The sequence below is a fragment of the Sander vitreus genome, chromosome 4 (genome assembly GCF_031162955.1).
Source record: "Sander vitreus isolate 19-12246 chromosome 4, sanVit1, whole genome shotgun sequence".
Lineage (NCBI taxonomy): Eukaryota > Metazoa > Chordata > Actinopteri > Perciformes > Percidae > Sander > Sander vitreus.
In genome coordinates, this window is record NC_135858.1 from 7343872 (window position 1) to 7357377 (window position 13506).

General features: G+C 40.5%; 1 protein-coding gene across 3 annotated transcripts; it reads right to left on the minus strand.

Moving 5' to 3' along the window:
- Window positions 1–2638: 2638 nt before the first annotated feature.
- On the minus strand, window positions 2639–8476 carry LOC144516564 (uncharacterized). Of its 3 annotated transcripts, none has more exons than XM_078247941.1 (3): window positions 8144–8476; window positions 7633–8022; window positions 2639–7217 (listed from the first exon to the last, which is right to left on the minus strand). In XM_078247941.1, the coding sequence occupies exons 1-3, from the start codon at window positions 8334–8336 to the stop codon at window positions 6331–6333; spliced, it is 1470 nt and encodes a 489-aa protein (XP_078104067.1). In that variant the 5' UTR covers window positions 8337–8476; the 3' UTR covers window positions 2639–6330. The 3 variants fall into 3 exon arrangements, with proteins under 3 accessions (XP_078104067.1, XP_078104068.1, XP_078104069.1); XM_078247942.1 differs by having other exon boundaries at window positions 7633–7989; window positions 8144–8474; XM_078247943.1 differs by having other exon boundaries at window positions 7633–7986; window positions 8144–8473.
- Window positions 8477–13506: the final 5030 nt, after the last annotated feature.

Consider the following 13506-nt stretch of genomic DNA (forward strand, 5'->3'; position numbering starts at 1 on the left):
GTTCTTATTACTGTATAGATTTATTTGCTATGGAAATAAGCCTGTTGTTCAAATGAACCTGATTATGCCCTCAGGCGCTTGAGTCAATAAATAAATTAAATATGTGGCAGCCGTTGTGTGTAGTAAACCTTCTTTTAACGAGCCTGTTGTACTAATGAGATGACCAGTTATAGTTTTAGTGCTAGTAGGCCTATTAAGAGGAGCAGATTATTTCAGGTAGGACTGTGTGTAGACATATTTTATTATGTGTATTATGAGGTGGTCCGTGAAAATTCTTGATCACAAATAGTGATCCACACACACAAAAAGTTTGAAAACCCCTGGCATAGATGATGTAGAAGCTAGTCTGTTAACTTTTTTGTCATGTCAACCTTGACATCCAAGGTTCAAATCCCAGCTAGATCTCTAGTGCGTTGTTTCGTTTTATTTTTCGGAGGCAGAGCAGAACGCTCTTATAAAGTAGGCAGGGCCTTGTTGAATATTCACTGATTTTATGCAAATATCACCAGTTAACATGATCACCAGCTAAACTGGCACACAGGGTTTCTTATCCTGAGCTTGATGGTAAATGGAAGTCAGGTCTGCCTGGTAATGACTGTAGAGCCACGCCCCTGTTGACACTGACACACTGACTGACTGACTCACACACACACACACACACACACACACACACACACACACACACACACACAGATCAGGCTGTGACAAATACACTACAAACTGTAAATGATAGGAGACAAAACTAACACACAAAACATGGTTACCACTAATCTAATGTTACCTTAGAAATACTAGAGGTTAATGTATTCATGTTTAACCAATACATAATATTGTTAAAGAAAGTGTTGGGAATCTGAACAAAAAAGTTGATAACACGATGGCTTGAGTTGCAAAACGTGAAGGTGCTTTTATTTACAAAAAAGTGGTTTAACAACGCAGGACGTCCACAGCAAAAACATAAGAAACAAAAAAAACCCATCTTTTTACACAAGGTTTTCACTAGCAAAGCTTGTCAAAGTTTCACATCACCTGTCTGGTTTGTAGCCACCCTCAGACTGATCCCCAGGTGGCCAGAGGCTTATATATGCTAAGCCCCTCCCACTAGACCAAACAACTCTTAATTGCTTCAATTATCTCTCAATTATGTTACCATTTAGACATTTATAATTTCACTGCTAGTTTCTACCATAAACAAATAACAGACTCTTGAACAAACCATGTTCCACTCATCTAACTTTAGAAAACACAAATACTTACACACAGAAAATCTACCCTTACCTACATGACCCAGATATATGGCATCTACCACCATCAGCACACCTGAGTGTTCAAAATAATAGTTAAGTAACATAGTTTGTTGTAAAATAGAAATTACTTAAAGGACAATTCCGGCGCAAAACAAACCTAGGGGTTATTACCAGATGTGTACCCACTCTGTCGTTCTCTGGGACATGTTTTCATGCTAATCGAATTAGTTTTTAGCTTGACACTAGCGCGGACCGCCGATTAGCTTACAACGCTAGTATTCGGGGCATAGGGAACGTAAAAACAAATCGCTATTTATACCACTAAAGGCTCAAAATATCACCAAACTTCAACAGTAGCATAATGAGGGTCCCTAAATGTTAACCGAAGCATTGAGAACTTTGTAAGTGTACAGACAGTTTAATGAACGAAGAGCTTCGGGAGCTCCATGAAAGGTCTACGAGAGAGAGAGAGCTATGCCGCAACACAGCCTCGTACTTCGGGAAACTGGTGGTGTACCTGCAGACATTGTGAAGCTATGGCCACCGAACAGGAGTGTCTGTGTTGCACGGACTGGGACCTGTTGCATCGCGATGCTCAAGAGATGCAGTGTTTTGTACAGTCTGAAGATTTCCCCTCTCTGATAAACAGGGCTGTACTTGAAACTTTTTCGGCGACCCAGACCGGAGGGACCAGATGGACAGTTATCCACTGAGTAAGTACACTAGACAAGTTATGCAGAGTGCGATTATTTCAGATATATTGAACAAATTGCTTTTGATTTTAGTTTGCATCGCCAGTTGTAAGTCATGACTGGTTTCCAAGACGGCGGCGGCACGTAAACGTGAACGCGAGTGTCTTTATAATCTATCTTTTCAATAAACTGTCTGTACACTTACACAGTTCTCAATGCTTCAGTTAACATTTAGGGACCCTTATTATGCTACCGTTGAAGTTTGGTGATATTTTGAGCCTTTTTAGTGGTATAAATAGCGATTTGTTTTTACGTTCCCTGTGCCCCGAATACTAGCGTTGTAAGCTAATCGGCGGTCTGTGCTAGCGTCTTTCAAGCTAAAAACTCATTCGATTAGCATGAAAACATGTCCCAGAGAGCGACAGAGTGGGTATGGATTCGCATGAACTGGGGTAGACGCATAGACAGTATATAAGAATGGACCAACAGATCCCGTTGCTCTGGACGGAGACCAGTGAAGGCCATTAGAAGCACTTTTCCGGTGAGCGCCGAGCGTTACTGCGCAGCCTCCAACTGAGAGAGACGGCGTAAATGTGACATGAGCAACCTGTCTGAAAGTTGTAAGTCTTCTGGTAGCTGTGCCAAGAAAAATTTCAATCATTCCCAATCTTGCAGAGATGGAGAGCGTAGGTATATGTAAGGAGATAACATGGACACAGGCTAATTATTGCTAACTAAAATGCTAGTTAACATTAGTAATTAAACTTAAACAGCTAATTTAAGTCGAAACTGTCTGCGAGCTTCTCCTGTACTATACGGTAATTCCTCTACTATGCAACAGTAAGTCGCGTGGTTATGACACAATCGTTAGCCTATTTTTACAAAAACGTCTGCTATGGCGCCATAACGTGAGGTACATGGTAATGGAGACTTTTATACATTGTCGTGTTTCTTTAGAAATAAACAATGGACAAATAAAGTCTTTAAACGCTTAGTTATTCGCTGTCAAAGTGACGTCAAAATGAATGGCAGTCAATGGAATGCTAACGGGGGGTGAGTGCTTATTAGCATCAAAATGATGCCATAGGAGGTTCGGGTTGTGAGGAGACGCTTACCCCCTTGGGTAGACGCTCCATATTCATGCGCCATCTTGAAATACGTTAGCCGGTAAGGGACATACAGGACATACTGCTTCGCCTTTCGCTGTCACATGATAAACTCACACGTGCTGCTAATGCTGCTAATGCTGCTAATGGGTATCGTGGGTAGGAAACATGGAGGACCACACATATTCAAAATCCAACTTTCAGGAACAGGAGTCTTCTTCTTCACCCAGAAAAAGAAAAAGGATATTGAAAAGAGCAAGAGACCGAAAAAAATCAGAAAAAAAGAGTGAAGGCTACCATAGCTGTAATACGTACTTTGAACTGCGTGGTGCGAGAGAGTTGATTGCGATATATGATCTAGAACGCTAGATGGGAGAAATTCCTACACATTGAACCTTTAAATGAATGAACTGAATTGACTAAACTAATGTAATGTGGTGGGGTTTTTTTCAACAGTGTTTTACTGAATGATATGTATGAAAGTGTGACTGCAAATTAATTGTCTAGGTGCTTTGTGACCTGTGTGGGTTTACCATGTGTCATCCAAAAGTGACAGAGCCTTTGTCACACCTATAAACCAATATTGTCAGCTTGTAAAAAATCTCATGGCAGATCATTAAATAGTTAGGCCATAATTAATGGAATTAACAAAAAGTAATGAGCGTCTCATCTTATTATAAACCACCAAGTCTGCAGTTGTAAATGCTAGTAAATTATTATTGAGGGCCATAGGTTTCTCACTGTAATAATACAACAGCAGGTTAGTAAGTCATCTGTAATCATCAATCTTAACATGTTATCAATAAAGGGTTTTTAATCAATCCATCAATTCTTTTTACTAAATTGTACAGAGATGGATGTTGATCCAGATGCTGTGGAGTACTTTCCAGAAGGTCAGAGGTCAATGGGCCCATTGGAGGAGTCTACCTGATGAACTAAAGAGCTGTGAAGACAAAGCGTGTGCTGCAGGAGGAGAAGCAATGTCCGAGACACAACCTGGCAACCCAAATAGTGAATGTCTTATAACTGCTACAAAGCATTAGTACTAGCCAGACAAGCCAGACCCACATCAAAATGTTGGGTCTGGGAACACACCATTGGCAGGGCTCAATCCGAGGGGCAGGATAAACGGTTGTCTTTCAAATTCTCTCTGCACGCAATAGGATAGCGCTACAACCAACCAGAGCAACGAAGAAGGTAGCAGAGCTAGTTGATAGATTAAACTTCTGCCGTATCTGGTCGGCAAAACTCCGAACACATCTTCCTTTTTTAAGAATGACTTCAGTACCGTTCTTTGTTCTTTTCTCAAAGAAAAGCTTAACTCCAAGTCTTCCAGAGTCGCGGCCAAAGCCGATTCGAAAGACCGCTGTTTCCAGCAGCAGCAGCCATAAGCCCGCCCACCGACTCTATACACAATGTGATTGGCCCCGCCAGATTTGGTTTTTCCAGCTCGCAAGCCAATGGAGAGTTGCTAGACCCCCTGGCTGCAAATTACATTTGCTGCTGCTAGGGTGCGTCTAGATTTTTAGGCTACATTAGTACATTATTTAGCCTCTAATAAAGCTATTACAACTTACAAACCCTTTATAAAAGGTCTCTCATTAGAAGGTGATGTATTCAACTTACTTTTACCTACAGTACCGTGCTGTGATTGTCTAATGTTCCATGACCAAATCAAGGAAAACGAGGGCGTGAACCACCAGATATTTTTGTTTGTTACTATTTAACAGCAGGTGGACTTAAATGGGTAAATTAACACAAATTAAATGGGTAAGAAAAAAATACGTACCTCTCCAGAATTTCGCTGGTGAAAGAAGAGGAGGACGCCATTGCATTAAACATATTATTTCTTGTCAAAATGATTAACGATAAAATGATTAAAATAAACATTTGTCTGTTACAGTCAACTGTTTCTTGTCATTTTAATTATTTCGTCGCATTTTAAAGCACTTTGGTGTTTATAAATGTGTTCTATAAATACATTTAACTTCACTTGTTCTGTACCTACATTCTTTGTTGAAAAGAAGATTGATGGGCAAGAAACATAAATGATCATAAAGACCCCATAATAATCCCAAACATCAAGGTAATTTCTCAGACTCGTTTCAGTCGGATCAGCAAAGTTAAACACTATCACAGCCTACTCAATATTTTCAATAAGCTAATGAGGGGTCCCTCCCACATGTGCCACTTAATAAGCAACTAAATTGACAAAACATTTTTTTATTGTGAATATAAAAATATTCAAGTGCAGATTTAAGATTTCTCTTAAAGCTATAGTGCCTAGTTTGACCAAGGAGGACACGGAGGATAAAAAACACATGATGGACTCTTCAGAAGAGGTAATTATCTTCACTCGAGTTTCTGCGCGGGAAAGTCGCCGGACGACACAATCTTCTGAATATAGCCATGCTGAGAAATACAGAGAGAGTTGTGTTGTGTGCCGAAAGTCTTAATTAGCTTTGTAGCAACAATGGCTTGAATGTGAGGGATGTTCATTAATATCAAAAAGTTAAGCACTAAAACTTTAACATAAACAAGAACCCCTCATTGATCGTTGGACGTTTACTGTACTTATTATACTTATACTTGCTACATTCTAACTTGAATGTCGCGAGACGCACGCTTGTGACCGGGAGGTCGTCTGTTCAATCCCCAGACCGACAGGATAAAATCTGGGTGGGGAAAGTGAAAGAGCAGCGCTTGTCCCTTCCTCATCACCACCACTGAGGTGCCCTTGAGCAAGGCCCTTAACCTCCAACCGCTCCATTAGAGCTGCTCAGTGGCCAGCAGATCAGACTGTGGTTGTACTGGGCAGCTTCCAGGTATGAATGTGTGCAATTGTGTGAATGTGATCAGGACGTTGCTGCAAAAGAGAGGCTGCCTCTCAGTGAACCTTCCCTGAATAAATGAAGGTTAAAAAAACATTTTTTGTTTTGTTTTATCACTTGGCCTGTAGCAGTTTTATACATCCTGCCAATAACATGAAGCCAGCCATCATCCTCACTTCAAATAAAAACAAAACACATCCTAATGAATAGAGCCTAGCTTCAATAATTAGCATGTCTAGACCAAGTGAGAAAATGAAAGTGCAAAATTAATATTTACATTGTCTTAAATGTATTTAATGTTAAATTTGTAGAGGCTCATCAACGTAACAAATCACAAATTTTGCCGCTAGGATGATAAAAATGATCTTATATTATACAGTCTATATTAAAGTCTCTGACAATCCATGTTTTCCAGATGGTCACTATCTGAATGATTCAAACAGTATTTAACCTATCACAATGGTTGCTTGTAATCCATTTTGTCCTCTGAATGGATCTTTAGATGTGTGTTTAAGTTGCTCTTCCTTTTAAAGCTTTTCCCACACAACACGCACAGATGGGGTCTTTCCCCCGTGTGCGTCATCCTGTGAGTCTTCATGTCACCTTTTCGATTGAAGCGCCGACCACAGTCGCTGCACTGGTATGGCCGTTCCCCCGTGTGGATTCTCATGTGCAAAGTCAAAGTTCCACTCTGTCTAAAGTTCATGCCACATTCCTTACACTGGAACGGCTTCTCTCCTGTGTGGATTCTCACATGATCCCTCAAATGGCCCGATTCCTTAAAACGTTTGGCACAGATGGGACAAGTATGTCTTCTCTCCCTGGTCAGATCATTCATGTCTTCTTTCACTCCAATACTGTCTCTTTTCCTACTGCGCAAGTTGGAGTTGTGTTTTTTCTTTTGCCTCGTTCCTGTTGGTGTGAGGTTCTTAATCCATTCTCCATTCACCACACCTTCTGTATTCTCTCCGTATTCACGTGGAGCTGCAGTATTGTCTAGATTGAAGTAGTAGGAGGGCTGAGGAACTGTCAGTACGGACAGTTTGCAGCCTTCTCCTTCAACAGCTCTTCTCTTTTTCTCTGCTGTGTAAAATGTTTTGTTGTTCCGAGTCTTGCCATGGCTGGGGCTTGAAGAATTAGGCTCATCATAACTGCTCTCTGACTGAAAAGGGGGTTCATAGTAGTGGTCAGTAACTTCCTGAGGACTAGATGATGGAAACTTTTCCTCTTTTATCTGAGGGGGATCAGAGTCCTTGTGGTCCTGACTGGGGCTCCAGTCTTGTCCAGTGTACTGCTGCCCATCAAGCCCATCCCGCCCCTGATGAGTGATCTCAAGCAGATCTACAAGGACAGAGGTGTGGAAATGTACTAAATTTTGCAAGATACCTTTTGTCGAACACAAAAACATGCCTACATATAACTCCTTTCACCTTTTGTAAGTGTTATCAGCATGTTCAAACCTAAGTAAAGATGAACATCCAGTGTTGCATTTGGGAATTTCTTTCACCCTGCTGTTGATGGCATGCAGTGCAAACATCAACTGACAGATAACATGAATATCAAATAATAATTTCATTATGAAAATATTTCTTATTGTAATGCAGTTTTAGTTTTTGCATTGTCAAATGGACGTGCGACTTACCCGACAAACCCAATCAAAATGTCTTAATATAGAGCATTTTTAGTGTATAATAATACATAAATAATACATTTTTGCTCTAATTTTCCTAGCCTGTGTTGGATGTCCTCTCCTCACCTTTCAGGGCTTCTCGCTGAAGTCCAGAAGACTCTGGATTTATTCCACAGGGGATCTCAGCCTCCCTGGTTGATGGACATGTTATTAACTCGTCGCCATCAGGCTCGGCTTTAATATCTGCTGTCTGCTTAACAGCCAATGTTCTGCAGAAGTCTGAGGGCGGCTCCTCGAGATCTTCTCTTTTCACAAACTGAGGAGACATGGTGGTAACGCCCTGCTGCCTACAGGGCGGTCCTTGCTGATCAGCCCTCCTGTCTTGCTCATCTTTAATATGCAGGGTGCTCAGGCTCACATCTGGGGGGCAGCACTCAGGAGGAGCCTCCTTATCACAGCAGAGAGCACTGACCTGATGAGCTGCTGAATGACATGAGAGTGCATTTAGGGACGAGACTAGAGATAAAAAAAACAACAACAACACTTACTTTAAATTTTACTTTAACATTTATATCTTAAATGTGACATGAAGACATTGCATCTTAGTTTTGAGAGTCGAGAGATTTAATCCACCTACCTGATCTATGTAATTTGACTTGAGGCCAGAGCACCAGTGTTTTCAGGTGATCTATCTCCTGCTTGGATCGGCTGATTTCTCCCTGGTACTCTGTCAACGTTTTCTCCACCGCCCCGAAAATCTCCACAGCCGCCGCTGTCAGCCGCTCAGAAATTAAAGCGTTTAGATAGTGTAGAGTGGCCATGTCAGCCATGGATGTAGCCTATTCAGAGAACGATGTCATCTCGGATGCTGTTCTGACACGAAAGATATTTTGGTATGTGACTTTAGGGGCACGTTCAATCTCAAAACGGTTTGCATCGTTTTGCTACGGTGTGCAACGGCTTTGAGATATGTTTCCTCAAGTTGGGTGAGTGTGTCTTTCGTTTATTGGCTGTGTCACAGGTGATACCAGTCTATGGTGATACCCAATCAGCAGAGATGTGTATGTAAACCCGTGGGCAGAGTGCCCTCGTATCTGTTTAAAAAAACGTGATGCAACGTTTTGTCGGGGCTGAACGTGGCCCAGTTGTGGACGGTTCTTCTTCTCTCGGTATGGTTTTTTTTTTGTTTGTTTTTTTAAAGCGGGGGGAGCGCTCAGAAAGACTGCTGTCGCCTCCTGGTCACACAGGAGACTGCACATCTAAAATCCCATAGATTTTCTCCATAAGGATTTAGATTATCAGCCATAATGTCTAAACCATCCGAGGTAGACTGACCACGAGCTACGTGGTTGTGAAACGGAAGTTCCTGCTCCTGTAGAAGCTAGAAGTCTGCATGAAATCAACCTTGAAGAAACATGTTATCCGCGATTTATGGAGATAAACTACATTATCCACAATCCTAAGCGTAACAGCAACGTCTCTGATTGGTCCAACTCGCTGTTACCATAGAAACATTTACCATACCCGCGAAATCCATGGATGTATTAGAACGGACATGCCGGTCATTTTGACCGTTTTGAAATGTATATGTGTAATAACTTTGCTGAATAAAAAAATACAATCCTGCTGCTGCCTGACTTTTCCTAAAATAGTCTGTATTTTAATTTAAAATTGTTTTTATATACATTACACAAAAGGCAAAGAAAATACAATCACTTTGACCTATTTCAGCCATACACGGTCATACTGACCGCTCGAATTTTCGCGGTATTGTTTTTAATTTTTGGCGCGGTTGAAGATGCATCTTGGTTGCTTAGTAACTACCGTAGTCTCTGTCAGAGAAACGTAACTAGCGGTCTCAAGTAACAAGTGTGGGCATCACCAATGGGCCGAAGGCAAAGCCCGAGTCGGTAACGTAGGCTACTACGGCGTGGATGGACTCTGTTCTGAATCAGAAGGCAAACACCGGGCGCTCGCTCTGTGAAAGGCGCGGAACACGTAGATGGCCGGTGGCTGTTTAGATGTTCATATAACTTTATACATCCTCGAGCTGGCTGGAATCATTGCACACATCCTCTCCAAGGAGTGCACCAGCAGTAAAATTGTCCGGAGCAACTGACAGAGGAGCTGAGAGCGGAGTTTATGGAGGAAAAAAGGGCAGCGGCGCACGGTCCGAGCAGCGCTGCGCACCGACGCCAAAACGGAGGCAGTGCCAGGTTAGGTTATAGCTAAATGTTCAAATAAGATACTTTTAATTGTTATTTGGCTGTTATGAGTTAAGTTGAGTGAATTTCCACACCACATTTTTCGGGATATGAATGTATGAAATAATTACGGTTTACTATGCCATGATATGAATTATTGAAACACGTATTACTACTCAAATGTATAATTAAACTCGTTAAAATGTACATTTCTGTGTTATTACGTTTTTCTAAAGATATCCTAACACAATACATAATACATTATCGCAATTAGGTATTTATCATGAGAGATTATAGAGTTTGGAATCTGGCGGTCAAAATGACCGCTCACGGCAGTTCTAGTAGTTATGGAATTCCGGCACTTCTAGTGTTAAGAGAACGCTAGAGCGAGGCGAGCTTCTACCATTGATTGAAGTTAGTTTCTGTACACGGTCTTGTACCTTTGCCTTTTTTGCCGTTTTCAAAATGTATTTTTGCCCCGATCAAATGTTATATGCTCACTATAGTATACATTACTACTGCTTATTTGCAACTAATGTTCACTGCGCTTTTAAACATTTGATTACACTTAATGTGTCCGTGTCCAACAGACCATCGTCAAAATATGTAAATATATTTACATCTGATGCAGCCTCAGGAAGACCTCCAGTGCAGGCCTCAGCAAGCAGGCTCCACACAGGTACAGACGAAAACATACAGTGGTCAATGTAACTTGCACCACTAAGCCTTGAGGAATCATACACAGGAATTCTGTGTAGTTATAATGAATAAATGCTGCATCTTATGTTTGTCTGATTCAGAAAGAGAACTCCGGCTCTACCAGATGCTGAAAGAGATAACGGGTCAAGTCAGGCAGAATACGCCATTATGCGAAGAGAGAATGCAGCTGAAGTTGGAAATGAGGAGTTTCAGTTTCCATTAAGGAGCATGGCAGGCATAAAACATCTGGAGGATAGGCTGTCAAACAGAGACACACATCGTTCTCTGGTAAATTCTAATGATGTTCTGTAACTTCACTTAAAATAATACCAACATATGTAGAGACCTCGACCTGATTTACTGCTGCTTAACACATGATTTATTTTCATAGACAAGATATCTTACCAGCTTGGGTGGAACATCTGCCAAAGACATTGTCCACATAATCATGAGGGAAATAATAACCGATGAGTTGGCCAACAATTTTAATTGGCAAGGGAGAGGACAGAAGAGCCCCTTTTCTACACTCTTGCTGGCAAAAATTGTCATAGGTGATATGTTTTAAAAAACATTCAAACATTCAAAACTTAGACATAACTTAGAAATAGCAACAGAGGAAACAACCCCTTACAGTCTCACAGAATGTGTCATATTTATGAAATACAATGCAAGTCAATGGAAGAATGCCAGCTAATCAACTAATGATACAGAACTCCACAAAATACACCTCAGATAATCTGTCGGCTAACCCTTGCTCTGTTTAATTTTCTTTAATTTCATGCTGACAGATACAGCCAAAAAACAAGGAGCAAAAGTAGTGGAAGCTGAGGAAAAAATAAAAACCTGGCTGAAGTATAGTGGAGACCAAAATGGAGGAAGAAAAAAAAAGAGCAACAGAAAAAGGTACACAAGGCCTTTAACAAGTAATGGTGATGTTTTTCAAGGCTGATCAAATACCTTTGCAAGTGTTTGTAGTTTTAATTCATTTACATTTCGATAATTACTACTTATATTGTTTTCTTTAACACAGAAAAGCAGATGCCTCCCCCTCCTGCAGATTCCAGCAGCTGTGAAAGTGAATGTAAGTGTCTTCCAATGATTGTTTTTTCTTCCTCTGTCTAACCCACCATTAAACAGAGGTGTATTTCATCGTCACTAGGCCTACAGCCTTATCTTCACTGCATGAAGATGTATAAAAAAATTGCTACCCCAACATGTCCCAACTTTTTTTGAAATGTCTTGCTGGCATCAAATTCAAAATGGACATCAAAATGTACCATGAAATAGTCAAATGTGTAATTTTCAACATTTGATATGTTGACTATGTCCTTTTCGCAAATGATCACATTCAGTTTTTCTGTTTGCTGTTTTTATATTTTACACAACACCCCAACTTTTTCTGTTTTGGGTTGTGTAATTAAATATAACGACACGTCTTAAATGTTCTAAAAAGTTCCATTATGTTTGTTTTTTTTTTACAGGAGAATATGCTGCTACTTCTCCTCCTCCGCTCCGTCTTCATCATCAGAGCCACACACAATCTCTAATTCGCTTCAAATCTGCAAAAAAAACTCTGCAGAATACGGAAGAGAATCTGCACATTTTCTCAGTGTTCAGCGGGGTTTTTCCCGCTTTTCTTTGCCGCCTTTTTTGTCCCTTTTTTGTTCTTGCTTTTTTATGCTTTTTCTCTCCGCCTATTTCAACTTTTTGTTGTTGTTTTTTTTGCCTTGTCTTTGTATTTTTCCCACCGCCTTTTTGTTGCTTTTCCTGCCTTCACATTATTATTATGGTAATGTTGTGTCAATTGACTCATCGTTGCAATAGTAAATCGTTGCAGATCCAGAATGAAAATCTGCAGAATGTATCATTGGACTGTTCTACTCGGGGTGGAGATGTTTTAACATCCTGAGTTTTATTGAAATGTTTTTCATATGTTTCAAATCTGCAGAAAATACTGTGGTACTCATTTCATTCACCAGTCTTAACTTTCTTTCTTACGTCCTTTGGCGACAAAGAGCACGAATTCTGTGTCCGCAGAGCTGTGCCTTTTCAGCGTCAGGTCATGATGCAAAAGTCTTTATTTGTGATGGAAATTATAGGTTTTTTGGGGGGTTTCAACCCCTCCATCCCCCCTGTAAGTAACGCCTACAGTTGGACTTCTTTAGTAACTTTTCTGAGTGTTATTTATCTATTATCTGCTCTAGTTAGTAATAACAGCACCACATCACGTTGTTAACTGCATTAAATTGCAATAAATAAGTTCATTTTGTTACCAATAAATAGGTTCATTTTTATAACCAGTTCAGTTTGTCTGTTGTGCCATCTCTTAATGCAATTCAACAATGAATAGGCCATGTCACAATCTTAAAATTTGAGGGTAAGGTTGGTAAAGCCTATTTAAGTTTAAGTTTGCAGAAGGTTGGTTTACTATTTATGAAGTTGGCAGATAGTTAAAATAGGCTATATTTTTATATTTGTTAGAAGATCTGCTGACAGTCTAAAGAAATGGTTGACCCAACATTTTAGTGGTTTTTAAGTTGGTTTTTAAGTTGGCAAAAGTTTGGTAAGGTATTTTTAGGTTGGCAGAAGGTCTGCTGGCTGTCTAATGACATGGTTGGCCAAACATTGGCCCAATGTTGTTTTAGTGGTTTTTAAGTTGGCAGAAGGTTGGTAAGGTATTTTTAGGTTGGCAGAAGGTCTGCTGGCCGTCTAATGACATGGTTGGCCCAACGTTGGTCCAACTGACAAAATTACGTTGGGCCAACGTCAGCACCCAACGTTGGCCCAACACAACAGTAGACGGTGGCCCAACGTTGGCCCAAAGTCTGTTTGCTACCTGGGATTCATCTCAGAGCTAGTTGGCTTGGTTCCAGACTTAAAACTCTATATATAAGCAATTTTCAAACCGTCAATGAAACAGTTGAATGTGGAAAAACACTTCCGGAACCAGAGCCGTTAAAAAAGTGTCCGGTCACTGTTGAGCTCTATAAGAGACGGTTTAAATAGATATAGTCATAGATGGATCTTTGGGTTAATACAGTCTATGGTTTGACTTTTATTATGCTATACGCCGTATATGCAATGCTGGGGTGCCGTA

Excerpts from the sequence above, each read along its gene's own strand:
- LOC144516564 (XM_078247941.1), bottom strand. The coding sequence starts at position 8,336 with ATGGCTGACATGGCCACTCTACACTATCTAAACGCTTTAATTTCTGAG. Across the intron at positions 8,023-8,143 it reads AGTCAAATTACATAGATCAG|TCTCGTCCCTAAATGCACTC; the intron begins GTAGGTGGATTA and ends TTTTATCTCTAG. Across the intron at positions 7,218-7,632 it reads TCAGCGAGAAGCCCTGAAAG|ATCTGCTTGAGATCACTCAT; the intron begins GTGAGGAGAGGA and ends CTGTCCTTGTAG.